The sequence below is a fragment of the Penicillium maclennaniae genome, assembly GCF_028827695.1.
Source record: "Penicillium maclennaniae strain IBT 15551 chromosome Unknown utg000003l:1.0-5670915.0:1.0-5674809.0, whole genome shotgun sequence".
Lineage (NCBI taxonomy): Eukaryota > Fungi > Ascomycota > Eurotiomycetes > Eurotiales > Aspergillaceae > Penicillium > Penicillium maclennaniae.
Genome location: NW_026623215.1, coordinates 5,137,997 through 5,164,546, shown reverse-complemented (window position 1 = coordinate 5,164,546; position 26,550 = coordinate 5,137,997). Strand labels below are relative to the sequence as shown.

Here is a 26,550-nt window from a genome sequence, read left to right as displayed (position 1 = left end):
CAGCACCTGCTGAGTTTGCGTAACAAAATAGAAGCAAAGAAAACCTGACCAAAGGACCTAGATAAATTTCGGTGCCAGACAACACAGCGAGGCCTAGAATCTCGAGTTTAGGCGTCAACGAAGGCACAGACCAGTCCAGTGGCTGCACCGCGAATTTCGACGAAGACTCGAGGACGAGGGGGCCGCGGCGTATAAGACCCGAACGAAGGAAAGTCAGGACCTGAAGGCAATAGTGTGTCAAACACAACAAGCCGAGAGGATCCCCTAGAAGAAAGGAAAGGGGGGGGGGTAGGGTGGTGGAAGTAGGAGGGGGAAGAAAGAAAAGCAAGTGCGGCCGCGAAGAGGCTTTTCAGTTTCAGGGTCACGGGTTCCGGGAATGAAAGTGAATTCGACTACGACATTCCAGCCTGAACCTCTTTCTGCTATCTGTTCCTGAGCCCAAGCTGGATTCGATTTATCTCTTTAGTCGGTGGAGCTGTTACTATGAATAATTGGGGCTGCATCTGAAACGCGCTTCTTTTCTCTCGCCTAAGACGGTCTGGGCCATGGTCTCAACGGCCTAGTTCGTCACGCAGATAAACCCCGATTGATCATTGTCGACCATTGTAGCGCCCTACTCAGATAAGCGCATTGACTCTTCATGATCTGAGTGGTCTTGCCGACCCTGGCTTTTCATCATGGCAGACTGGGAATTTCCCGTCGACTCGTCCTCAGTGGCGGAGGGATCTGCATACCCCGATATTGATGAGACTCTGCACTACCCATGGCAGGGCCAACAATCAAACACCGTTAGCCTTGATTCATCGGTGATTGATCCTCGTTTGTATGGAGGCTTATTGCCCGAAGACGAACCACAGCCAGAATCCGAAGCCCAGCAAAATTTCTCGGCCGATGAGCTATCAGAAGAGAGTCAAGTCCGACCTCCGGGCCTGAGTGAAGAAAACTCAGATTCTGAATTTGTGTACACGGAAGAAGATAATGAGAGGTGCGCACTTTTGTAGCACAGGAAATTCATGTCAATACTGACGGCGATGCCAGCGGGGATGAGGAAGACGATGAGCCTCCTGAAGATGATGATGAAGATTCAGCTGGGGCGCGGCGGCGTCGCCGACGAGGAGGAGGCCGCTTCTCTGGCCGTTGGGGCGCCCGTGGCGGTAAAGGCATCAAAAGGGGCCCTCGTAAGCCGTTGGAACCCGGTCCAGAATTCAAGATGTATCATTCTGGGGCCACTGAGGCCTTCATCGATGGTGATTACGAGCGTGCCACCGAGTTGGTGATGCAAGCTATTCAAGTCAATCCAGAGATGTTTACGGCTCATTCGTTGCTGTCAGAAATCTTTCTCGCTCAAGGTCAGAAAGACAAAGCCTTGGCGGCTCTGTGGAACGGTGCGCATACTCGACCGAAAGTCCCTTCAGTGTGGATGAAGGTGGCTCGGCTTTTGTTGGAGCGTGCAGGTGAAGATCGGCAAAGCGCTCTGAACGACGTCATTTACTGTTATAGTCGCGTGATTGAAATCAGCCCCAAGAGCTACAATGTCCGATATCAGAGAGCGGCAGTCTATCGCGAGCTCGGGTACAACGGTCGTGCCGCTGCTGAGTATGAGCGGATTCTGAAGGACCAGCCAAACAGTCCTAGGGCCCTTCGATCCTTGGCGGAGATCTATATTGACCTGAACGATGTGCCAAGGGCAATCGAGCATTGGACAGAAAGTGTTGACTACTACTTGACGTGTGATCCGGAGAAAGTACGGGATTTTGGCTGGTCCGATGTCAACATCTACGCCGAACTTTTCGGCTACATTGGCCAACCCGATGAAGGCCTCCATGCTCTAAAAGCACTTGCAAGATGGCTTCTCGGCCGCAAGGATGATGAGATGTGGGATGATTTTGAGGATGACGACCGGGAATGGGACCCGGAAGACTCACCACGTCGTATCAAGACTGATGGATTCATTCCTGGCCAGTGGCCTCGGGATGCCTACGGTCTTGGACTTCCGCTTGAGCTTCGAATCAAGATGGGTCTGTTCCGCTTGAAGATGGGTGAAAGACATCACAATGAAGCTCTGGTGAGTTTCATCATATCATCAGCATTCGCTTGCATCTACTGACCCTCTCGTAGCACCATTTTGAATGGCTGAACCCAGACGATACATCAGAAGGCGCTCGAATCTTTGATTATGGTGACCTGTTCCGCGAGGTCGCAGATGCCCTCAAAGAATTCGGATTGCTGGACGAAGCCCTCCGTTTCTATACCCCGATTCAAGAAACCACCGAATATGCAGACATCAGCTATTTCATGGCCATGGCTGATTGTTATACACAGCTGGGAAAGGTGGAGGATGCAGAGACTTGCTACCTAACTGTTGCCGAGCATGACTCAAAGAATATGGAGTCCCGCGTGGAGCTAGCGAAACTGTATGAGAGCCTCGGGATGAGCGAGCAGGCCTTCAAGTTCGTAAACGAAGCTGTTCTCATTGGGCGTCAAGAGACGAGGACTCGTCGACGAAGAAAGGACAACAGACTTGAGCAGTTGGCTGATGAGTTCAGAATTGGGGCTGTAGCAGCTAGACCGATTGCACCCAGACCTACTGATGGACTTGCATTTACGGCAGCAGCAGCCGGTGGCCGGAGGAGGTCATTCGACGGAGAAGGTAGTCGGACGGAAAATATCCAGTTTCTGTACAACAAAATGCAGCAGCTGGAGCCACTGATCAAGCAAGGCGACACAGAAGCCATTGACGACTGGCTTGATATTGCCGATGCGCTGCTGCGAGATTTCAAAGCCAATCGTAGTTTCTATCCTATCGCGCGCACAATGGAATTTCGAGGATATACCAGCGACGCACAACGAAAATCGGGCAAAGGAAAAGATATGACCATGATGAGCGAAATGGAAGAGATGGCAGGGCGCTTGCAGAAATCCATGGGTGGTAGGTCACGCTCGAAGTTTTTCAATAGGCTTTGAAATGACACAATGGCGCAGGTGAATCGACCGAAGAACCTTTGAATGACATTGTCCCGACCGACTACCATGGGATTTCTTTTGACGAGTGGCTTGACATCTTCCTCCAATATGCTCTCCTTGTGACTGATCAGGGTGAGCACGAGGAAGCATATGAAACCCTCGAAGCTGCTGATCATGCCAATATTTGGCACAATGTCAAAGCCAAAAAGCAGTTGGTCCATGTTTGCTGGTTCAGTAGGTTCTCTCTATCGTGGTTCCGGCAATATCTTGCTAATTCCCGCGCAGCTTGTGCAATCAGAGCTCATGATGAAGAGACACTCTTAGACCAGGCGCGTTGGTTCGTCAAGGAGTACCAATTCATTACCGACACTTATCGGATCTTTGCGATGTTGAGCAGCTTTTCTAACAATCGAAGGAAGACGATCTTCAATAATTCAGCAAGCATGAAATTCATGCTACGCCAGATCAAGGCGATGGATTACACTCTACCAGAATCTTGCGGGCGGCCCAACCATACTCGAAATACTATCTGGAAGGAGCGTGCCTCTCTTTCGACTCGTGACGAAAAAGGCGAACCCATTCCAGCAGGAGAATTGGATGCCGCTCTGCTTGTTCTTTACGGCCACATGCTTTACTCCGGAGGCAGTTTCTACCCTGCTTTGAATTACTTTTTCCGTGCATACGCCTTGGACGACCAGAACCCCGGTGTTCTTCTCTCTATTGCTCTCTCTCTTACTTAAACCACTCGTTCAAGCGACAATCTGAGAATCGGCATTTCCTTATCATGCAGGGTCTTTCTTTTATGGATGAATATCGCCGCGTCCGAGAAAAACCTGGGTCACTTCTTCAAGAGCGCCAAGAGATGGAGTTCAACTTTGCGCGTGTGTACCATGGCCTTGGATTGACTCATCTGGCCATCGAGGCCTACAACAAGGTGCTCAAGCTGGGCGATGATATTCAGAAACATGCCCAACAAAAATTCGATGGCACTGATGTGGTGATGGGCGAAGCAGACCAGGCTCGATTCAGTCAATTTGTCGAGGATTTCTCTCACGAAGCTGCTTTTGCTCTTCAAACTTTGCACGTACTTGCTGGCAATGCAAAGCTTGCAAAAGATGTGACAGACAAGTGGCTTGTCATCTGAAACATACCTAGCACCGAAGGCTTGATTCGGTGCTCTGTATTTTTCGCAAATAATGTGTATGATATTCTCGACTATGATGGGTTCATTTGTACGATATGAACAAAAAAAAAGTTCTCGAAGTAGACTTGCTATCAGATGAAAAAGCTTCATCTTTGGTAGAGCCTATGGGTATGTAGACCAGGCCAAGTACGCAACTATCAACGAGTTCACCGATAGATTCGCTCTGTATCGTCCAAAATTGAGTCTACCTAGAAACTATCGTATATTAGTGCAAAGAGAGGCCCTAGCACGGGCGCAAGTCTGAAGCTATCCACGATTCTAACCTAGGGAGGAATTTCGGTGAATGCTTGAGCCATACAAGAATCCCATCGAACAATATTCTATGAATAAAGAATGATGATGCCGGAGACGTAGGTAGGGTGGAGAACCCAAAGAAAAAAAAAAAAAAAAGAAATTTGTTGTGCATCATCCGTGAATCGAACACGGGCCTCGTCGATGGCAACGACGAATTCTACCACTAGACCAATGATGCTAGTTCATGTTTTATCGTTGAAAATTAAACACTACAAACTATGCAAATTTGAATCTCCAGCCCGCATACTGTAGGGATATAGATCATTTCTTCATCACGACATATGGGAATAGTCTCCCTCTCAAAGTCGCGCATGCCTGCATATCACATTCCGTGATACACCATGGATTGGCACAATCCATGATCGTGTGCATGTTGGTTGACTTAAGCAATCATCAAAGCGGGAGTGTCAGAGACTTCGAGATACAGAACCTCCCTAGAAGTGACCAAATCATTCAGAGCATGCACAAGCTCCGGAACAGACACCGTGTCATCCCACCAATGGATGGTCCAATAGATGGTCTGAAGTTTCCGAAGTGACGCCACCAGCGAGACGTGCGTAGACTTTGTTCCATTTCCACCGAAATCGTCCTGGATTTGACCCTTGTGGTGGTCCTGATAGCCGGTGTATTTGGTGGCAATGACCATCTGATCGCGATTGTTTCTTGAGACCAGCCGTTCACCAAGCCAAGTCTCGCACTGCTTCTCTCGGTGGACATTCGCAGTATCAAGGAAGGTTTCCGCCATGGGCAAAGAATATGCGGTGTCCTTACTGCACTCACCGTATCGCTCTCGAGCGGCGGTCCCGAACGTTATCGTTCCCAAACACAAAGGAGAAACTCTGACCAAAGCCGACGGGGCCAGCAGGCGGTAACGATTAAGTTGGTTGGGAGACAATTGAAATTGTAGTGGCAAGATAAATAGGTGTATTACTTGTGATGACCAATGCAGGGCGTATGAATGATTATTGAGGCCGCGTGATCTAAGTAGCCTTTGAAGGTTCATGCTTTCCACGGTTGGATCCTGTCAATAAACTCATGTAGAAATCTGCGGTAATACCTTCTTTTTAAGTTCCTAGATCTTGGACCAAATAGGGTGACGCGCAATGGCTCCACGACTGAAAAAACACGTCCTCTTCATTATTCAGTCAATCTTCGCAATGTACTCAAATTGGGGCAGAATGCTGACACTGTGGTTCTTCGAATCGCAAATAGTGAAGTATGATTCGAGAGACATGATAATCTTATTTGATGAGAAATATCATGCAGCATACAAATGAGGCATATCAGAAATGGGGAGCTTCTATTTGGGCCAAACTATCGACTTGGTAGTAACTGAGCCCGCTAGTATATGAGAGAGCTAGTATGTTCAAGGTGACGACTAGCGGCACCATGAATTGATTAATTTGCCGTGAGAATGCTGAGTTCTGCAAGGGCCCAAGAACTAGTTCTTCAATATAGTGAATTCCGATTAGACTCCATTGAGCAGATCTATCATGAAGGTTGGCAGTGTCGGACATATTGGGGATTACAAAATTGATTTGTTTATTATAGTCAGCAATAATAACCCGACAAGTCTACCTCGGAGGTCGTATGAAAAATTTCGCGGAGTCTCATTCCTCATGATCATTTTTACCAAAAACCCATGCCTAAAACATTTTTTTTCTAGCTTCTGAAGATTGCAGGTGCATAGAGAGCCTCCAGGATAAGTCCTGTCTGCCTCTTAGATTCAGCTTCGATCACGCCCTCCTCGATGGCCACATCTTCGGGATCCATGCACACGCATCTAAACGACAAAATGTGTCCACACTTGTTGGGATCGGGCTTCTCTCGTTCGAATCATCTAGCGACAGCGATTCTCCACCATCCGTAGTCTTGGTTAGATGATAAAACATTCGAGCAATATACCAATTAAGGACCTGGCCTCACTCAAAGCTTGACCCGGACTTCTCACAAGGTGCGCTGGAGCTGCGTATGGGGAAAATGACAAAAGTAGACCGTCAAATTGGTCAAATGTTGTCGGTGCTCCGCCACATAGAAAGAAAAAGTCAAGGAAGAGAACGCAGGATACGCAGTAATAGACAGACCAAGCAGTGTAGTCAAAGCGAAGTAGCCACCACCAACCTTTCGAGGATCAAACGTTGGAACAAACGCGTCCATAATAGGAACACTTAACCTTCAATTTGCCCGGTCCTAAGATCACCGTCCATATATGAATGACAGCATCTTACATGACAGACTGCATTAGCGGCCCCGGTTAATCTGCTATTAGCTCCCTGTCACATCGGAAGCTGATGTCATCGTGCTGTGGGCGTTGAGATCAGCCCCCGCCCGTTGAATGAACATGTACAATGACGCAGGAAAGCACACGTAGTTGAAAGTTTAAGGAGTCGCTCAAAAATTCATTGTAATCGTACAATCATTAAGGAATATATAATACAAAAACACTGTTCAACGCAATATAGCCAATAAAGCAGTCGGCAGTCGTGAGTGTCGTGATAGGACCCGGGATAGGCAAAATGCGAAACTTGACAAACAAAAGGACAAAATTCAAGACTCGTCAATCAAGCGATGACCAGGTATCTAGGCTAAGGGCAATCCCCTTGACATGCGAATGGAACTTCACGGACTGCGGGGTGGAAGACAAAAGAGTCAAAGAGCGGCTGCGAGGGGATTGTAATCTGAGCGGGGGCCGAGAATCTCCACTCGAGACAAGAGAGATCGGCGAGAGCCGCCTGTCATATCCTAATGTCGCGTCGGGAGGGAGAAGAGATGACGGAGAAGGGAGCTGCATGTGACCGAAAATGGAAAGCACTCAGTGTCATATATTCTGTTAAGTCCCAGTAGCAGAGGCGCTGAAAGCGCCGCAAATGCCTCAGGTGATTACGGCGTCTTCATCACCATAGAGGTCGGAATCGTCAAAGAAGACGGCCGACTGGCGCTGTATCTCCTCTATCACGCTGCCCCTCCGAGAAGTGGGGGTCTGAGGGCGTGAGGAGGTGGAGAAGGTTGATTGGGACATGCTATCGGAGAAGTCGACATAAGGCGACTCATGCTTGTAGCTTGATTCGCTACGTTCTGGTAAACTTTCATCCAATCTCCGCTCCATCACGTCCTCGTTTTCTGAGTTGTGGAGCCGACGAGAGAGGATCGGGGAGAGAGAGCGTCCGCCGGTGGCGGAGCATTGCTGCAGGCCCCTCATGATGGCATTCTCAATCTTGAGTCTGTTCTTGATAAATTGAATTTTGGGAAAAGCGCTTTGCTGACCCATGTGGATCATACGTGCAAGTCGTTCGGGGCTCGGGTCGGAAAGAATATGGTAGAAATCGGATGGAACGCTCTTTGGCCAGATCGTGATCGTGCCACTGAATTTCTGTAACCAGATCTCGCTCCAATCCTGACCCAGTGGTCGAGGAAGAAGTTCCAGGTGTCGGAGGACACGGAGCCATTTGTTCAAGTCAAGTTTGATATATTGCTCAAGAGCAGTGCCCAGGAATCCACCGCGCCAGCCACGGCCCTTGCGGTGGGTAACTGGTCGCCCTACAGTTCCCCGGGAGCTGAAAAAGAACAAGTTCACATGAGGGTTGACCTGAAAATGCGTTAATGAAGCAGAACAACCTGCAGATTCTAAGTTTCTTTACCTGAGACACAATCGTGAAGTTTACGTTGAAATGCAAATTCAAAGCCTTGATCGGGATGTCCGTCCGCAAACTGCCGTCTTTCCACTTGTGACCGAATGAGTAAGGCTTTAGTGTACCATTGCGCGTCTTCGTCATCAAGACGACCGGGTTCAGAATGCCAGGGACGGCAGCGGAAGCAAGCACGGCGCTCCAGATGACGCAGTCCGGGCATGTCAGGTAGTTGGCCAAGATAGAGGGTGAGTGAGGATCTGAGGGCACGCAGGAGACATTCAAGATACGACCAGTCCGTTCATAGGCTTCTCGAAAGGTAGTCGAACCTCTACAGAACCAGCTGCATTGCTTGGCCCAGTCTAATGTATCGAACCGAGCGCCCGTTCTCCACCAACGGAGCATCCACGTTGCAAATCCCTCATGACAAGCGCGGATCCGATGTGCTAGGGCTGGAACGAGCAGCTGCTTCAGCTCCTCATCGGTTCGGGTTGCCACAAGACCGGCCACTAGTGCTCCGCCTGACGTTCCCGTGATGATCTCTGGTAAGACGCCATTGTCTAGCAAGGCCTTAACCACCCCGAAGTGGTAGTAAGCAAAGGTCGCTCCGCCCGAGAGGCAAAGTGCCGTGCGTCCGAAGTTGGTATCGAGGTGTTTGAAATGCTGGTATTTGGTCTCCCGATCAATTTGCTTACTGTCCAGGATCAACTGGATGCAGGCATGCACCTCATCGATGTACTCCTGCGCCAGGTCCTTGGTTCCGGAATAAGCCTCGCTGTACATCCGGGGATTCTCCACTCCAGCAAAATTATTCTTGACGCACGCCTCCAAGAGAGACCGTAGCTCCTCCACGGCAGAAATCTCATTGTCATTGGTCCTCCCGCTCTGAATTTCCCGCTGGGCACCTTCCCTCGCGCTCTTCAATTGTGTCACCACTTTGGTTATTGTGAGGTGGTCGTAGTAGGCATATTCGTCGATCTGCTTCCACTTCTCGTTCCCAAGATGAGCGTCCAACGCCTGTGCCGCCTTCAACCAGTCCTGGTAATTTGTCTGAGCGGACAGTGACAGTCGGAGTCGTTGTCTCTTGCCCCGCCAAGTGACCCACTGCTCATACAGGAAAATATACACTCGAACCAGGACATAGCCACAGCACAGGGCCACGATCCAAGTGAACACGGTCAACAGGAGCGGCCATTTCAGGATGGTGTACAGCACGCCTTCTCTCGTCTCATCTTTGCTTCTTTTCAGGGCTTTGCGACGCCCTCGAGCCTTGCGGACACGTTGGTTGATCGGGCGCCAGTCGTTGATGGCTACCAAAGGAGAAGCTTCCGGAGCGTTGAGCGCTTTTTCGAAACGATGCAGGTCGTCCGGGTCGATAAAGTCACAGTCATAGTCCGGGAGACCGGCCGGATCGAAGCTGTCCTCGTGTGAAGCCTTTCCCTCGGCAGGCATCTTTCAATGCATAGTGTATAAGAAGACAGGAACATGATGGATTCGGTTGAGGGAACTCACGACGTCAGCATCACGTGTACCCCACCGGAAACGGCATCAGCCACCGGGTCAGCCACAACGTGGTGGGCATAAGCGGTGACACATGGCAGTACCACAACAACGTGACAATTGGAACCCGGGAAGATCATCTATCTCCGGTCCCTGATCGATCATTCATTTCTTTACTAAACCCCAACTATGGAAATCTACTACCAATGCGCCATTCGCTACCCCGACGAATAATTGTACGCATGTCATGCAGAGTTCTCTTGATTGACTTCGTGTAACATTCATGACCCCAATAATGCAAAACGCATACGAGCTATGTATCATGGTATGCCGCCCTTGGACCATCCAAGCCATCAATTCTCCGAGATGTACCCCTCCAAGGCGCTAAAATCCTCTATCTGCGGAGACATCGCAGGCGCATCCTGGTAGCGAATGCTCTCCAAGCTCCAGGAGGTGAGCACGGCAGGGCTCACCGCTAGATGCGAGGCCGTTCAGATCTCGAGGCAAAAGTTGGTACAAGTCGGTGATTGGCGGGCCGGGAGAGTTCATTAGCTCTGTCGCATCTAAGATGGAGGTACAGGGAAGCAGCCTATGGGCTGATGCTGGAGAACACTCGTCCCGCCAGCCACATGCCAGGATTAGAGAGACGCGACCTGGGACGATGCAGGAGACGGACGAATTCGGTGTTTGAATTGAATGGACGACAGTACCCCTCAGTCAGGTGACTGGCATCGGAGATGATGTGCAGCAGAGCGTCATTGGTCACTGATTAGGCTCTTCTGGCGCATCGTGGACTGCTTTTTTCAGTTGGTCCTCGGTGGACCTGGACGCTGATCATGCTGATCAGCCCCTCCAAGGATTCGACGCATCCACACATGTTCACGGAGAAGTAAACATTGCCACTTGCGCTTTCGATCTCCATTCAAACTTGAAATCCCTCAATTCACGAGGGCGATCTATAGACTGATCACATTGGGCTTTATACGTCCCGGTTGAATGATCTCAGGGAGTTATTTGCGTTGCGCGATAGCCGCCTCTTCCCCCTTTCCTTTTTTAGAGTTACTGTTGTTGATCTCGCAATCCCGTTCCATGACAACCATCCTGTAAAAAGTGAGAATCATGGCATCATGTCATTACGGATCAAACCCCTTCGGCCGCATAGATTTCCCGATGCAGTCATATGCAGATCGGCGAATCCGAATCTCACGGAGCTAGGACTGTGGCGTCGCCGGTGAAAGCACCAGCCGCGAGGCGAGTACTCTCTCGACAGGACAAGAATAAAAGAGAAACCCCCCCCCGCCCCCCATCACGACGCGATTGAGCGAGCCACGGGCAGGCTTGGCGCATCTGCAAAATGACTGTGTCTCACCCAATAGGCAAGTCGCCCACGATATCATCGTATACATGCTCGTGCTGGATCAGTGGGTCCCGGCCTACGCCCGAGGGCGGTTACTCGTGTCCCGTACTCCTTCTGCGTGCGTACTAGTCCTGAGGGGGCGGCGGGGCCAATTCCCGCGATAGGCACATCATGTGTACTACGCCCTTGATTATCGTTGCAATCGCCCATGTGCGCCCGCATTCCAGCGGTGCCAGGGACTTTATCGCGATTCTGATTAGTGTTTACGGCAAGCTGAGAACCTGGGGAACACAAGATTTGAGTGGAGCAAGGCGGCTGCGAACTCCTTGCAACTGCAGATGCGCTCTGCAGCCGGGATCTGAGGTTGAACCGAGCGTTAGGGATGGGACAAAGACAAGTGCCCCGCGCATCCCATTGCTGGGCAAACAAGGCGAATCGAAGGCAGCGAAGGCCTCCGCAGCTCGCGGTAATCTGCAATGCTGTTTTCCTTCTTCCACGCTCAATAGACGTGTGAAGTGAAACGCGCCGGACTGGCGAGGCGTCCAACTAGACACCGCACACTGGGCACATTGTAGATGAAACGGGAAAGGGATGGTAGTGAACCATGGCTCGGTGTCCTCCGTCTTCCATTTCGGGCCGGGAATGTGGAAGCGGTGTGGCTGACGGCGGGGGTCATGCGATGGAATGTCTGTATACCGGCTCATCGTGGACAAGTGGGATATAAAAAATGAGAGGGAAAGTTTGAGGTCATTTTGGGCCGTATACAGTACAATCCCAAGAAAACCATCGGGATGATCTCCACCATGGAATGTCAGATGTCAGTGCGGGCTGACTGCCCGATAGCGTAATCCAAGGATGTGCTCCTCCACCCGAGCCCCTCAGTGGTTCATAGAAGTCTCCCAGCGCCAAACGGCTCGCTCGCCTGCCTCTTCTACATTTAAACTTCTCATTAATTTCCATGATCATTCCGATGGGGCATGCGCCTCTCTACCAATTACGCGGCTGAAGTTGTATGTATGCAGATGACCTCGGAAGGACAATTCGGGAACACGGCAGCCGGGCTTTGCACTAGGGAAAAAAAAAAGCGGGCCAAGTTAATGAAATAAAAATAAAAAAGAGAAGCACAGACAACAAAAAACACGGCATCCTCAAGCTAACATCGTCATTGCCATTGAGATTGGGCATGGTGTGGTCCTAATGCACAACTACGTAGATTTCACACCTTGCCATCTTTTGTCCCACTGTCGATCGAGGAGGATAGAGGACAACCCTTTTTTCGAAGAGGATCCACAGCGGCGTGATAAGACCTAGGATCCTTGCTCGCGAAGATCGACTCAGAATACCCCATCGAGAATTTCCGACACGGTTTCCAGCCGTGCAGGTAGATCAACCCATCACTGGCAGAAATTCCCCCCCTCTCCCCCCCTAATTCCGTCGGTCCATCCAACCGAAGGGTTTGATAGACGCTGTGAAGCTAACAGGCTGACCCCTCCATGGCGCCTTCGCCACTCCTCTTCGAGCTAGTGGGCACGATAGCTGCAGGAAGAAATTAGCAACCTTTTCTGCTCGGGATCGGCTGGTAATGTTCTCGTCGAAAAACCCTCCAAAAACTAAAAACTGAATAAAAATTGTCAAGGTTTCCCGGATAGTAATGTGAGGGAGGGGCGGAAGCATAAAAGGAAATGAGATAGCGATCAGACCGTCTATCGTTAAATTGAAGGTCATATTTACAGACTCGAGAAAATAAAAATACTGTAAATACCTGAGGTGATATTATACTCCAGGTAACAAAAACCCATAGTATTGTATGTTCCCTTGGTATGGCTATCTCGATCATCAGACGCCATTCTTATTTAGCGGTTACCCCGTGCCACCAACCCTCTCACTTGCCTTTTTTCAACTTTCCCCCTTCACCCTTTACCCTGCACTTGTTTCATCGGAGTTGGACCTGTCAACTCCCCTACCCACGTTGGTGACCCTACTACCCCCCCCCCCCCCAGTCCCTTTCGCGCTGACCTCCTAGACCTCGACCTCTTACTTCGATCTCAAGGTCGCGGCACAATGTCGACCCCCCCCTGACAGCATCTGAGTGTTCATCTTCAGACTTCTCCTGGCTGGGATCCTGCCTAGCAAAAAAAAAAATATCCCTTGCTCTCGTCATGGAGAAGCTCAACACTGAAGATGGACAACTCTTCATAAAGGTGAGTCCCAAAAATTCTTCCTCGACTTGAGGGTCCTCCCCCCGTCGCAAATGTCGATCGTCTACACGAGATAAGATCGAATCAAGACTGACCTTTTTTCCACCCTAGAATTTGGCCAGCTTCGTCCGTACTCACGAAAAAGCACTCGCGAATGCCCTTCAGCTTCGCCGCCAATTTAAGAATGTCGCGACCACCCAAGCACCCTCCCTTACCCCCTCGAGCTCTTTCTCCTCCTCTCTATCGTTGGCGTCCGCGTTGTCCTTTGGGCCATTGAAGTTCACCTCGCAGAACATCAAGCCCGCCAAGCTCACCCTGACTCCTCACCACCTCTTCTATCTTCTTTCGCGCTTCGAGGACCTGTCCATTGCCGTGGGTCCCATGAATGTCCGGTTGGAGAACATCCACACCGAGGTCTCGCAGTCCTACGTTTCTTTCTTGAACAAGCCCCAACGGTCCAAGGGTGATGGCGCATCCATACACTCCGTATCCAGTGTGCGTAGTGTCATGTCTGGCATGAGCGGTCTCTGGTCTTCTTTTGGCATGGGATCCAAGGATTCGGCCTCCAAGTCCGATAAAGCCCGCCTCGCCCTGGAAGCGGACTTGAAGTATCTATACTCTGCCTTCACCAAAATCCCCTGCCTGCGTCTGGCCCCTGACCACAGAGCTCGCTTGATCCGGGGATATGAGGAGTTTCCGTTCGACACGGCTGTGCCGCTACATTCTTTCAAAAATTTGAGCGCTTTAGAGATCATTGACATAGACTATCGTTCTTTCTACGGATGGGATCGACTGTCCGAGCAGTTACGCACCTTGTCCATTAAAAGGGCTCATCTGGATGACCCAGCTGATCTGTTGACGCGTATCGTTCTGGACGATATCGATAAGCGACGACGACGGTCAGCCAAGTCCCAACCGTCTCCGCCGCTTGGATGGACTAGCACCACTAGCTCGCAGCCTGTTCAAGCTCCGGATCATTCCATTTCGGCGCCTGGCTCCCCCATTGCCGAAACAGCATTCGGAAGCAGCACCAGCCCAAAGTCGACCCCGATGATGCGAGCCGGCTCGGAGGGTGCGAAGCTTCGTGCACGAGGTGATAGCATCTCACCCACCCGACCGTCCACCAAGCATGGTCACCGTCACAGCCGGTCTCAGCGGATTCAACGCACCGGCTCGGGCAGTTCGAACTCGAGCGATACCTCGGGCGGATATCGCACTGGCAGCTCGTCAACCCTTCTTGTCGGCGTCCTACCACCTTCCAAGTGGCGGTTTTTGCGACACTTGGGACTTCCAGAGAACGATTTGACGTCCATCTCCGCCGCAAGCCTTGCTCCTGTGGCCAACACCCTAACCTCGCTGGACCTTTCATCGAACCTTCTCACCGAGATTCCGGATAGCCTGGCAACCCTGATGGCACTTCGTGCGCTGAATCTTTCGTACTGCATGATCGAATCCTTGCACTCCATTTCACGAAACCCCCTTCCCGCAATTACTGCGCTCAACCTTCGGGGCAACCGACTTCGTTCTTTGGCCGGCATCGAGCGACTGCTTTCTCTGGAGCGACTAGACCTCCGCGATAACAACCTCATGGATCCGACGGAAATGGCACGACTAACCAGTCTCCCTGAGATACGAGAGATTTGGGTCTCCGGAAACCCCTTTGTGAAAACCCATTCCGCCTACCGCGTGGTCATTATGAATCTCTTCCGTCGGACTCCCGGGTATGCAGAGGATATCATCATCGATGGTCGTGGTCCAGGTTACACGGAAAGAAAGCAACTGGCTGATCGTGTCGCCGAGCCTGAGGCTACACCCGTGGTGCGCTCGAGTGCCGCTGATCAATCAGCAATGGTTCTGAAAGCCACTGCCGCGGTCCAGGCGAATCTCATGGACAAGCCACTTCCCAAGGCACCGGCTGAGGAGCACGAGTCGCCCAGGGCCACACACCGAAACGACGTCGAAGGGGGCTCTAAAAGTCGAAAGAAGGTCCAGCGGCGAAGAATCATCGATCTCTCCGTCGATAACCCTTTCAATCCAGATGGTCTGGGTAGCGCCGAACCAGCAATGGCTGCAGTACTTCCAACCCAGCAACTTCACGCTCCCATCGACCCCATTGGTTTGACTCCCACTGAACACCAATGGAGGCTAGAAAGCAGCATCCATTCCGGCTCTTCCAGCATTCAAAGCCCACTCAAGCAGCCAACCTCCCCCAGTCCGCCTCCGATGCAGCCTACTTTAGTGCAGTCTGGCACGGGAAAAGAATGGGGATTAGATGAGCAGCAGTGTCGGCAGCAGCTCGACGTCCTCCGACAGGAAGTAGGCCATAACTGGCTGAATGTCTTGGGAGATCATGCCTGGGACAACTCCCAGAACCTGGTCGCACAGCTGGCAGCGACAGGCTTGGACCACTCTGTCCTCCCTACTGCACCTCTGGTGCGAGCCAACACCCAGGTCATTCTGAGCGGAGGCCATGCATTAAGTGGCTAAAGAGGGCGTTGGGCGTGTCTGCACACTTCGACACTATTCACGAGTGCTTTTGTCTTCTTGCGCTCCTCCAGTCATATCGGAAGTGCCGCCATCTTTTCGGAGGACTAATATTTTCTAGAGCAAGCCACGTGGGCTGCTCCTCTGCATCTTTTTACGGCGTTTGGATGACTTACGAAATATGGTGGGTTGGATGTATGAACATTTACGGCCTTTTTGCGTGCTTGTGTTTTGGCTTCCACATCGAGACACATGCTTCTGCGTTTCTTTCGCGTCATCTTTGTGGAAGGCATTTTGAGAGAAAATTTCTAGAGCGCGTGTATTGTATCTTTTGCGTGTTGGCGTTGGCGGATTGACTGCTCTATTCCCCTCTTGTTTTGCGTTTATCGGCCTGTCTGTGATTCTGAGCCATGAGTACCTATGAATGTGCAAAACACGATGAGTTCGGAAATAATACCAGCCTTGTCATATACATTGTTTGATGAAGATTCTCTGATAAACGTTCGTTGAGGACGTTGAGGAGGTCGAGTGCTCACGCGTTCAGATGAAGTGGGACGAGATGTCCAAGATAGCAAGTGAGCTAACACCACTCCGTGCTTGTAAAAATTCAAGGCGCGATGTGGACAATGTCACTCACGACGTCTCTGTTCATTTGTCTATCCGAGCTGCAACTAGTCCGTCTTCTTGCTAGCGCTCGGTCTTATGAGGTACAAAGCGCGAGGGTCTCGACCGGCTCCAAAAGGTGCATACCTGCAGCCCCTCGAAAACGCCACGCCTGGATCGATGAAGAACGAAAGAGAAATATAAGACGAGGGAGTAGAAACCGACTAGACGCAGGCTAAGGATTCAAAAAACAACCGCTATAGTGGAGTGACGAAAATAGCCAGGCCGATCTATAACGGGAAGCCAAACACCGCAAACACAAACTCTGGAACTTCCCGCTTTCTCTCCCTGTGCAAGATTCTCTCCTCTCCCCATCCTCCAAAAGGCCCGCTTCATCGTGTCCCCCGTTGCTTTTGGATCCTCGTAACTGTCGCTTGTGTGGCAAGTGTTTTCGTCCCTTGATTGACCTTTCTCCTTTTTTCACTCCTACTGGTCCGACCTCCGGAAAAACTTCGCTCACCCCTCCCTTCGTCCCCTCGAAGCCGCAGCCGAAGCTGAAGCCAACACCTCTCGGTCTCTGAGTTTTCGACTTATCAAGAAGCTGTCATCCCTGTCTCGACTTCCTGTCAGCCTTAAATCTCCCCCAGAGTGCTGCCCCGTCCACCCTATCTGGCATTCCTGCCAGAAACCTCTCAAGAAAGCCGCGGCCGCAAGGCCTCCATATTTCAGAAACTTTTGACTTGATTGAAGTTCTTTCTATTTTGGTAAGTCTTCATCTCGGTCGCTATGCTAGCCTCTATTGCTACCCTGGAGATCCACGAAATGCCGAGGGAAACGTCAGGCGGCAAATCAAAATTATACCAGACGCGCCTGTTTTCCCTCTCTTCTAACCCTGATTCAAAAATTCGGGAATCGGACTGGCACCCTTGCTATCTTTCAGCTCTTTGCTAATCGTCCTTAATGCTTGTAGGACATAAATACCGTCATCAATTTCTCGCCGCCCCGGAAGTCGTTCTCCCTCCCGCGCGTGTGCTTTTCGTCCCGTTCTTTTTCCTTTCTCCGACTCCTCTTTCTCTCTTCTCATTAAAGGTCTCACACTATGGCCGACCAAGAGGTTGATCTGGACTCGATCATCGATCGGCTCCTGGAAGTGAGGGGTAGCCGCCCTGGAAAGCAGGTGCAGCTGCTTGAGTCAGAGATTCGCTTCCTCTGCACCAAGGCCCGTGAGATTTTCATCTCTCAGCCTATTCTGCTCGAACTCGAGGCTCCCATCAAGGTTTGTGATTTTACCCTCAGCCCGGATCACTTCCCGGGCCGCGCGTTCTAACGATTTGGGCACTGCAGATCTGCGGTGATATCCACGGTCAATACTACGATCTCCTGCGTCTTTTCGAATACGGTGGATTCCCCCCCGGAAGCCAACTACCTTTTCCTCGGTGACTATGTCGACCGCGGCAAGCAGTCCCTCGAGACCATCTGCCTGCTCCTCGCCTACAAGATCAAGTACCCCGAGAACTTCTTCATTTTGCGCGGTAACCACGAGTGTGCCTCCATCAACCGTATCTACGGCTTCTACGACGAGTGCAAGCGCCGCTACAACATCAAGCTGTGGAAGACGTTCACCGACTGCTTTAACTGCCTTCCCATTGCGGCCATCATTGACGAGAAGATTTTCACCATGCATGGAGGTCTGAGCCCCGATCTGAACTCGATGGAGCAGATTCGTCGGGTCATGCGTCCCACCGATGTAAGTAATCCCGTTTTTCAGTATCACCTGTGGCACCAGTTATTGTCTTGGTTCCGAGAACTGTAGCATGGAAACAAAACATGCACCATCTCGTGCCAGATATCCTTCGGCTGAAGGCCATGTTCGCTGACTTCTTTAGATCCCCGACTGCGGTCTTCTCTGCGATCTGTTGTGGTCCGATCCGGACAAGGACATTACTGGCTGGAGCGAAAACGATCGCGGTGTCTCCTTCACATTCGGTCCCGACGTGGTCTCGCGATTCCTTCAGAAACACGATATGGACTTGATATGCCGCGCGCATCAGGTCGTCGAAGATGGTTACGAGTTCTTCTCGAAGCGCCAGCTGGTTACACTGTTCAGCGCACCTAACTACTGCGGTGAATTCGACAACGCGGGTGCGATGATGAGTGTCGACGAGAGCTTGCTCTGCTCCTTCCAGGTTGGTGGATCTCTTGAATTTTTACAATTATCCGTCCCAGGCTAACCTGCTCTCTTCATCAGATCCTCAAACCAGCCGAAAAGAAACAAAAGTACGTTTACGGGAGCATGAGCTCCGGCGGATCCGCCGCCACTCCTCCGCGCAAGCAAAAGAAGAAGTAATGGAACAAATACGAGCTTTCCCATGTGCAGCAGGTTCGGGCGGAGATAAGCCATTTCTACACAGCAATCCCCACGTCACGCCAAACACCCATGACATCCCACCCTTTCCTCCAACCACGAGTTCCACCCCTATCAGACCGACGAAGCGATAAACGACGAGGAATCCCTCCAGCCGGGGCAGCCACCTTTCCTCCCTATAACCTCTCCTCCGCTAATCCCTCTCCTTCTATCCGGGCTTCCCCGTGCTCCTCTCGCCATCATTTCCTGGCTGACACGCGACCTCTTGTCAACGTTCGGAGCGGAATTCTTTATTTTTCTTCAACTGATCCTTCTACACATTTTTTTTCTCCATTTTCTTCTCGCGCCTGAAGTTTCTGCTTTGTTTCTTACCATCTGGACGGAATGTTTACTCGAGGCATCCTGGAGAGGGGAGAACCTGGTTTGTCTTATCTTTATCTTGTTTCTGCTTATCGGTTGTCTTGAATTGTAACGCATGTGTTGTCCATTTATGACTGTCCATGGACCCGTAGTGTAGATGTAGCGTGGTGGAAAAGCTGGGTTTCCCACTACTTGTCTTTACGGACAAGACCAGCCTTCACAGATTGTGATTCTCATCTCATGGGTGATATTCGATCGAGTGGCGTCAACCTTGAAAAGGCATCCAATCAGACCAGTCCGTGGGACCCTGTCTCTTCACACGACCTTTGACAACAATCATTGGTTCTCATCTCTGTCCTCAATAGGCACGCTGCAGCATTTGTTGGGGGAAAACGCCACTGATCGACTATACTCAGATCGGTCTCAAACTTACACATCACAAGCTCTTTACGGGGATCAATTCATACCTGAGAAACAAGTTTACTTGGGTTCTTCATAGATACTACATCCAAGGGGAGACATTTCAGCAATTATAAAAGCCAAATTTTAGAACTAAAGTATTCGAAAAGGCACCGGCTAACAGGCTGCAGGTCAAAAATAATAGACGGCAATGGGGAAGACGAAATCAAGGGGCATGGAAGTTGATACAGCATGAAGGGGAGGTAGAGTGGTGGAGCGAGGAGTGGGTAAAGGTAGGAGGGGGATATAGAACAGCGGACTCAAAAGTGAAGCATGGAGAAAGTGGTTGGCAGCAATTTTGATTCGAAATGTTTTGAATCAAATAGCAATTTGGGTCTAATCTGGTTCCATCGTCCAAGTCTAAGCTCGCTTACTTTAGACATACTGGGACAACCAGCGGATACCCTCGCCGTAGCCTGGAGAGTGTTAACGATCACCAATGAATATTGATCTAACGAATGACTTACCCTGTCTCATGACAACACTGCACATGAAGAGTTCAATGGGACGAATGCCCTCAAGCGGGACCTTGCCCTTGCCAGTAGTCTGGTACAGACCCAGCTGGTGGCGGAGTTCATCCTCACTCACGGCGTCGGGGTGATCAATTTTGTTTCCAAGGACGAGGAAGGGAACCTTGGCGAGGTCTTCCATGGCGAGAAGGGCGTCGAGTTCAGCCTTGGATTCCGGGAAGCGCTCGTAGTCCTTGGCATCGACGAGGAAGACAATACCGCTGACTTCCGGGAAGTAGTCCTTCCAGAGACGACGAGCTATGACAAATCCCCTATCAGCTTCCTTTCTTTAGTATTCCCAGTATATATTGACTCACCCTGCTGGTGACCGCCCAGATCGAAGGTCGTGAAACGATTGTTGCCAATAGCAAGCTCCTCGGAGGTAGGGTGGGCGGTGGGGGAGAGGACGGCGACGCGGTCGTTCTATGTATTTCTTGTCAGCGCATGATTCAACAGGTATAGGAATGCGCCCCGGCGGGTACATTTTCCGCCCATGGACGCCGAGTCTGGAACCTCGGTCCAGACCTTGATCACATTGTGTCTTTGACTTATCCACTCACCTTCAACATGTGCAACAGGGTAGTCTTGCCGGCATTATCGAGACCCAGGAAAAGAAGCTTGGCGTGCTTGTTCAGCAGGCCGAGCGAAGCGAGAACGTCGTAGACTGGATGACGGAAATCAGTACAACTAAACGCAGATTTTCACCCCCAGGTCAAAGCCGCAAGCCGCGGATACGGTTCCGAGGGTTACTGAGGGTGTCTGGTAGCTATCAGAGTCACTTGCATAGCCCATGATGTCCGTAGCATGTATGACTGGGACCAAGTGCCCTTGTTCCGGCTGCTTGGATGCGGGTGACTGGGCTAGGTAGATGGGCGGATCAGGTACTTACACCAATTAATGAGCCACATGGCGGAAACAAAGAGCGAGGAGGATAAAGTAAAAGGCGCGGAAAATAGTAGCTTTAAGTGCTGGGGGTCGCGGATAAGAGAGTGGCGACAGTGTGGATGGAGGGGAATCAGAGTAAGAAGACAGGTTGGATGTTGTTTTCGGGGTCCGTGTTGATGCCTTAGGCACAAATATATCCACGATGAGAACTGAGCTGACTAATAATATTATATAGGAGCCCAGGCTTGAACACACATCGTCTCCAGTTCCGTCCTGCCAATTGAGATATCTTGGTCCATGCTACCCACTGCATCTCGCCCGAACAGCTCCTGGTAAGATGAAAAACGGTTCATTCGTGATCAGAGCAGGGGACCGCTGGCCTCTTCTGTTGCCGCATCCATTGGTGATGGTAGTCTCCTGTCTGATTACAGCGGTATTGTTTGCCCAAACCCATCTCCGAAGAACGATATTTTCCGTCGCCCTTTCAAGGCGGATAGTAATTGCGGTAACCTGTCCATTCGATGCTCTCACCCAGCGAGTAGCGTCATCCTCAAGCTTTTGCCCAGACTCAGTCAACGCTGTTTCAATCACCACAGTCGGGAAGGCTCGATCAACGAGATCTATTGGACGAAAGGATTCGTCAGGGCACTTGGCGGATGTATCTAGCATAACGTGAGATGCTCCTTGAGTGAGAATCATAAGACCATCGAGACGCCTGTCGGTATTCGCCGCGGTCAAAATGGCTTGACCCAAAAATCTGCCCGCTGCTTCGTGTGGAGGGAGTGGCATTTTGGCAACGAGCAATTGCAAGTTATAGAAGTATTCTTTCCACGAATTGTCGTCGTTGTTGAAGAAGTCCGTTTCGAATGTGTCTTTGCTGAGATTTGTAACAAGGAAGTATTCACGCCTATCTGGAAGGGTAAACTCATGATTGATCACAGTAACGAAGTCGTCCCTTCCTTTGTATGGATATCGACGGATACCAGGAAAGAGGTCCTCAAATCGGCTGTCCAAAGTGTCGCCCATATTGACGAGAGTGCAAGTCAAGATGATCGATTGTATTTGCTAGCAAGAGATACGTGACCTTAGACCTACGCGAGACTTGTAGTAGTGAAAAAAAGGTCGCTCTCGCCTTGAGGCAGCGAGGGTTATTGCCATGTCATTGTGACAGCTGCAAGTCATATGATGTGACAACACATTAGAGAAGTGATAATGCCCTAGGAATTGTGATTTGGCTTTGTGTTTGTGTTTGTATTTATTGGTATTTTTATTGAGCCAGGTCATGTTTGTATCCACATATGCAGCAAATTGAAATAAGGGGTATACGCACCGCAACTATGCAAAAAATTCCTCAAGAGAAGAACGCGTAGAAGATATGATGCAAAGACAGGTTTCCCCCCCGGGATTATATAGATATATAAATATGAGAAACCAAGTGGATGGCACAAAGTTGGTTAAGTATGTAAAAGTGAATGGTAACCCGGCTCCATGGCGGGCTAACGAAAGGGAAAAAAGTGTATGTACAGAAGGTTTCCGGGGGGGGAATTATGGTGACATTTAAGGTCCCTGGTAGCCTAAACAGATAGGACGAGCTGGGCGTCTTGTCCGACGCCGTAAGCTCTGCACCTCTCAGCAACTTCGAGGCCAAGCTCCTTCATCCGTTCGGCTCCTTTGCCGGGAATTGGCCGGCGTACCGCCTGCTCTTTAGCAACTTTGCGGCAGTGTTGGCGCCAGAACTTTTCCTTTCGTTTCTGGCGCTTCTTTTCAAGACCCTCGACGATATCGACGGGTCCTCGAGTATGGGGCTCATGTGTGCGTGAGCGTTCATGTTCCGGTGATTCGTTCAGGGGCGGAATTCCCTGCCAGTTATGGGCACTTTGCATGCCGGTGAAGAACGGGTTGGGCGTCCGAGGCAGAGACTTGGTGCGAATCATAGGCGGCCGTTGAACTAAGTGGCTAATATTAAGACCTGGGGGCGACTCGATAACGGGCATCTCCCCCGACGGTGTCCACTTTTGTGGAGAGGGGGACTTGGCCCGAACTCGCGGGGGAGGTGATTTAGCTCTGGTGCGAGGAGGGGGAGACTTGAGACGCTTCGGAGAGGTGCGACCAGCACGACGAGGCGGCGCCGGAGAGACCATGCGCTTGGGCGAGTGTTTTGGAGAAGCCTTGCTCAGTCCTTCCGTGCGGCCTCGAGTGGGCTCGAGAACAACAGAGGCAAGTTCCTCAGAAAGGTCTTCCAGGTCTGCTTCATCTTCGGGATCGCTGGTTGGGAAGCTAGGGTCGATGTCTTGCGGGATCAGAACAAGCTTCTCAAGACGCCGTTGTTCCATGCAAGACTTATAAGCAGCCTCGAGAGGGCGGTCCTCATCAAGCGTTCCACAGACAAAGTCGGTACTGTCGGGCAGGTTGGGGGTACCGGGACGCATGCGCAGATTCCTGGAAGGGCGACGACCGGGCATTCGTTGAACGGGCGCAGGTAGCCAGTGCTGGTGATCATCGGTCAAAGAGTCGAAGGAGGTGTTGGAGGCACGACGTTCCAGAACCGGCGAGAAGATGTCGATGGAGGGAACACTGGTCTCTGGCACAGTGATCGCAGGAGCCCAGAACTCGTAGTCGGAGCCATCATCGTCACTCGCATCAGAGTCTGCGAAACCGGCCTCATTATCAGACTCGTTGCCATCATCCGAGGAAAAGTCGTGGACGGTCGAGTCATCGTCGGCCAAATCTTCGATATCGTCCTCCTCATCCTCTTCCTCCTGAGCTTCCTGCTCGGCCTCTTCACCAAGTCGTCGAATGGCGTTCTCCTTTTTCATGCAGTCGTTCAAAGTAATCTTTTGAGAATACTCGGTTGACTTGGTCACCCACTCGTCGTCCTCATCAACGGAGCTAGCAAATTCGTGGAACCGAGTGGCCTCTGATTCCTCAAACTTGCCCAGACCACTGGTAGGGACACCCTTGGGAACGGTGATCGCGGTAATAGCAGTGATCGCAGTGATCTCCGTCACATCCTTCACGTCCTTTTGCTTGAAGCTTCCGGCATCAGAGGATGACTTGCGAGCAACGGGGGCAGGCGAGCCACGGCATTTGGGTCGAAAAGCAGCTTTGTGGGCCGGGGAGCGTTCTCTCTGAATCGAAGACGCGGCCTGGCGTCCAGGACAGGCGAATGTGAGGGTCGACTTGCGTTTGGGGGGCTCAGGGGAAACCTTGACAGTTGAAGGGCTCGGCTGGCGAGCTGGTGGCGCAACGGGTTGAATGGTCGAATCGGCCTTGGGGCGACAGGCGAAGCTGATACAGCGCTTGCGTCCGAGGTTGGCTTCCACCGAGGTCTCGTTGGAGTCTGCAACCTTGACCTTGGGCGTCGTATCTCTCTTTCCAGTCATAGATGCGGGCGCCTTGCCCATCATCTGAGGGGGAAGGGGAGGGCTCGGTGAGTTGGCAATGGACGGACTGGTCATGCCTCCATCACTTGTCAACTCGGCTGTGGAAATGCCACTGATGTTACTATGGGGGTAGGAGCGGGAGTTGTATATGGAATCGTGGAGGGCGGATTGAGGTTCGGTAGGGGACATTTCGGGACTGCTCTTGAGGGCGCGTGTGAGCAAGGATTCTTTGCGGTCGATGAGAGGTCGGGAGAAGGTGATGGTGTCTTCGGTATGTATCGAGGTGGCGTGTAGTTTATGCTGATCCGGGGGTTCATCCAAGTCCTCCGCGACCTCAGCATCGTCATGCGCCAGGCGGGTGGAGGAGTTCGACGAGAGCAACATCTTCAAAAGGTTTTGAAACGAGAAAGTTCGATCTCCACCATGGGATTGTGCCATGTTTCCCAACAAAGAGGTTGGAAAAGATCAAAAGTGGCGAAAGTCAAGTATACTTCGCAACTCTCGAAAATCGATCAGGATCGACCCAGAGGGCATAACACAGTCCCGTTAAGGACGCTTGTCATGATATAAAGCGCATGACTAGGGGGCAGACCAAAAAAGAAGAATGGCGAGAGGGAGTCGCCAAGAGGAATAGTTATTGAAAATGGCGGAGGGTCTGCACGTAGAATACCTCTAGGCTTAGCGCCAAGAAGTCTGTGCTGTTGAGAGTGGAGAGAGTCAACAGGAAAAAGGAAAAGGAATGTTCAAATCATGAGGAAAATATGGAGGGGAGAAAGGATGAAGAGGAAGATCACAGTATAAACCCGCTTCACGAGGGGGGGAAAGAGCGAAAGGCGTGAGTGACGATACGCGGGAAGACGGCACCGCTGTTTTGGGTTTAGCCAATTTCCCTTTTTCCTTCGGGGGCTTGGGGGAATTATTTGATTTTATTTTTTTTCCCTGCATTCAAAATTTCATTTTTTGCATTTTCCCTCGCCACAACCTGCTTCCACGCTTGTTCCAAGGACCCACCTGCAGCTTACAGTACGATGTGGTTCCTGCGCCTCGAGAGAACTAGAGACCGGTTCTTGATTTATTGTATTTTTGATCTTATTCCTTTTTTTTTTCTTTTTTAGAGTAATTCGGAGACCTTTGATGAAACTGGACAGTCATTCATTTGTCCAGAGTATCCATAAATTTATCCGTATTGTACTGACGTAGAGTAAGAGAACATCTATGTGGACGAAAACGGGAGTGATGACCATTGTGTGTCGAGTTGACTAGCTATGAGGCATTTTGTGTCCGCTAAACCCTTTCAGGTCGACCCGTCTTATTACTTCCCTGCACAACGATCGATTGTCACTTTTGTCGTTCATGTAGATGCGGTCGGCAATAGATGCTATATCATATCAAGCATGCCGCTATAATCATCCCAAGAATTCTCCATCTGGCTTTGTCTGCATTCCAATCCCCGGCAGAATGGATGATTGCAGGGCCACGAGGCTGGGTATTGTCACGGTACGGTAATCTGACGATATGACCTCCCCCTTGCCGTGGTGATAGGCGTTACAGAGGGTAACGGGGTCCTAAAGCGGCCTGTTCCTGTACCTGAACCCTCTTTGGTTGGAACCCTAGTCCCACGCCGACCGATCAGACTAAACTCACTACGGTCACACTAAGACCATCATGGCAGGGGCCCTAAAAACTCGAACCTAGTCATAGTCATCCCTCGTAATCGCTCGCGCTGTGCGCGCTTCCTTGATCATCGGGGTTCTCCTCATGTTTCGGATGCTGTGGTCGGCTGCATACTGGAATGCTTGGTAGTCAATGGTTCTTCCCTTGCTCCTGATGCGAATACCTCTCAGGCTCTGACGTATTACTCTTTCGGGCCTCTCCGGGTGGATAGTATTTTGGTAGACACATCACAACCCCCCCCGGGATGTTCTTTGGCTCAGCTGCCCGGTAGATCGGTCTTGGTATACGACGAGTTAGACCCAGCACAGATCCCCCATGCAGCTCCATGCTCCTCAATCGGGTATGCCAAGCCGAAAGACAGTAACGTTCGGCGTGGTGCCAAGCCTCATGATGCCCGGCATCTTTATCTTGCCAATGATCTGTCATCACTCCCAGGGCGAAGTACATCGCAAAGTACATCGTAGTCGCGTGGGCCAGAAAAAATTGGCTTACCATGCTGTACTGCAGTGAAACAGGTGACTAACCTGCCGACTCCACCACGACGGCATTTGGCACTTGGGCAGTTCCCTGAATTGAATGACCTCAACGGGCACCAATCGCCTCTGCTGAGAGCCGTGAGAAAAATGAATGCAGAGAAGCGGTCAGCCGCGATCCGAATACGCCCCGGGATCGGACCCAGTGAGAA

The 26,550-nt window shown here is 51.0% G+C and overlaps 9 protein-coding genes across 9 annotated transcripts; 3 read left to right on the top strand and 6 right to left on the bottom strand.

The window, feature by feature from the left end:
- Positions 1-677: 677 nt before the first annotated feature.
- On the top strand, positions 678-4,108 carry N7477_004045 (tetratricopeptide repeat protein; the record flags this gene model as incomplete). The annotated part of the gene is made up of 6 exons (XM_056965708.1): positions 678-985; positions 1,039-2,065; positions 2,119-2,929; positions 2,983-3,198; positions 3,250-3,671; positions 3,719-4,108. The coding sequence occupies 6 exons, from the start codon at positions 678-680 to the stop codon at positions 4,106-4,108; spliced, it is 3,174 nt and encodes a 1,057-aa protein (XP_056825661.1).
- Positions 4,109-4,844: 736 nt separating this feature from the next.
- On the bottom strand, positions 4,845-5,207 carry N7477_004044 (uncharacterized protein; the record flags this gene model as incomplete). Its single annotated transcript, XM_056965707.1, has 1 exon — positions 4,845-5,207. The coding sequence occupies one exon, from the start codon at positions 5,205-5,207 to the stop codon at positions 4,845-4,847; it is 363 nt and encodes a 120-aa protein (XP_056825660.1).
- Positions 5,208-7,334: 2,127 nt separating this feature from the next.
- N7477_004043 (patatin-like phospholipase domain-containing protein) lies at positions 7,335-9,540 on the bottom strand (the record flags this gene model as incomplete). Its single annotated transcript, XM_056965706.1, has 2 exons — positions 7,335-8,048; positions 8,101-9,540. The coding sequence occupies 2 exons, from the start codon at positions 9,538-9,540 to the stop codon at positions 7,335-7,337; spliced, it is 2,154 nt and encodes a 717-aa protein (XP_056825659.1).
- Positions 9,541-11,208: 1,668 nt separating this feature from the next.
- On the bottom strand, positions 11,209-11,649 carry N7477_004042 (uncharacterized protein; the record flags this gene model as incomplete). Its single annotated transcript, XM_056965705.1, has 1 exon — positions 11,209-11,649. One exon carries the CDS (start codon positions 11,647-11,649, stop codon positions 11,209-11,211), a length of 441 nt encoding a protein of 146 aa, XP_056825658.1.
- Positions 11,650-13,104: 1,455 nt separating this feature from the next.
- N7477_004041 (leucine-rich repeat domain-containing protein) lies at positions 13,105-15,630 on the top strand (the record flags this gene model as incomplete). Its single annotated transcript, XM_056965704.1, has 2 exons — positions 13,105-13,146; positions 13,255-15,630. The coding sequence occupies 2 exons, from the start codon at positions 13,105-13,107 to the stop codon at positions 15,628-15,630; spliced, it is 2,418 nt and encodes an 805-aa protein (XP_056825657.1).
- A 1,699-nt stretch (positions 15,631-17,329) lies between these two features.
- Positions 17,330-18,577, top strand: glcA (type 1 serine/threonine-protein phosphatase catalytic subunit GLC7; the record flags this gene model as incomplete). The annotated part of the gene is made up of 5 exons (XM_056965703.1): positions 17,330-17,506; positions 17,575-17,593; positions 17,649-17,977; positions 18,117-18,416; positions 18,479-18,577. 5 exons carry the CDS (start codon positions 17,330-17,332, stop codon positions 18,575-18,577), a joined length of 924 nt encoding a protein of 307 aa, XP_056825656.1.
- Positions 18,578-19,789: 1,212 nt separating this feature from the next.
- Positions 19,790-20,609, bottom strand: sar1 (Arf family GTPase SAR1; the record flags this gene model as incomplete). Its single annotated transcript, XM_056965702.1, has 4 exons — positions 19,790-19,830; positions 19,882-20,181; positions 20,241-20,346; positions 20,484-20,609. Coding segments are annotated over 4 exons (573 nt in total), but the record flags the coding sequence as incomplete, so codon positions are not given.
- Positions 20,610-21,108: 499 nt separating this feature from the next.
- Positions 21,109-21,834, bottom strand: N7477_004038 (uncharacterized protein; the record flags this gene model as incomplete). The annotated part of the gene is made up of 1 exon (XM_056965701.1): positions 21,109-21,834. The coding sequence occupies one exon, from the start codon at positions 21,832-21,834 to the stop codon at positions 21,109-21,111; it is 726 nt and encodes a 241-aa protein (XP_056825654.1).
- A 548-nt stretch (positions 21,835-22,382) lies between these two features.
- On the bottom strand, positions 22,383-24,629 carry N7477_004037 (DUF2457 domain-containing protein; the record flags this gene model as incomplete). Its single annotated transcript, XM_056965700.1, has 1 exon — positions 22,383-24,629. One exon carries the CDS (start codon positions 24,627-24,629, stop codon positions 22,383-22,385), a length of 2,247 nt encoding a protein of 748 aa, XP_056825653.1.
- Between the last annotated feature and the right edge of the window lie 1,921 nt (positions 24,630-26,550).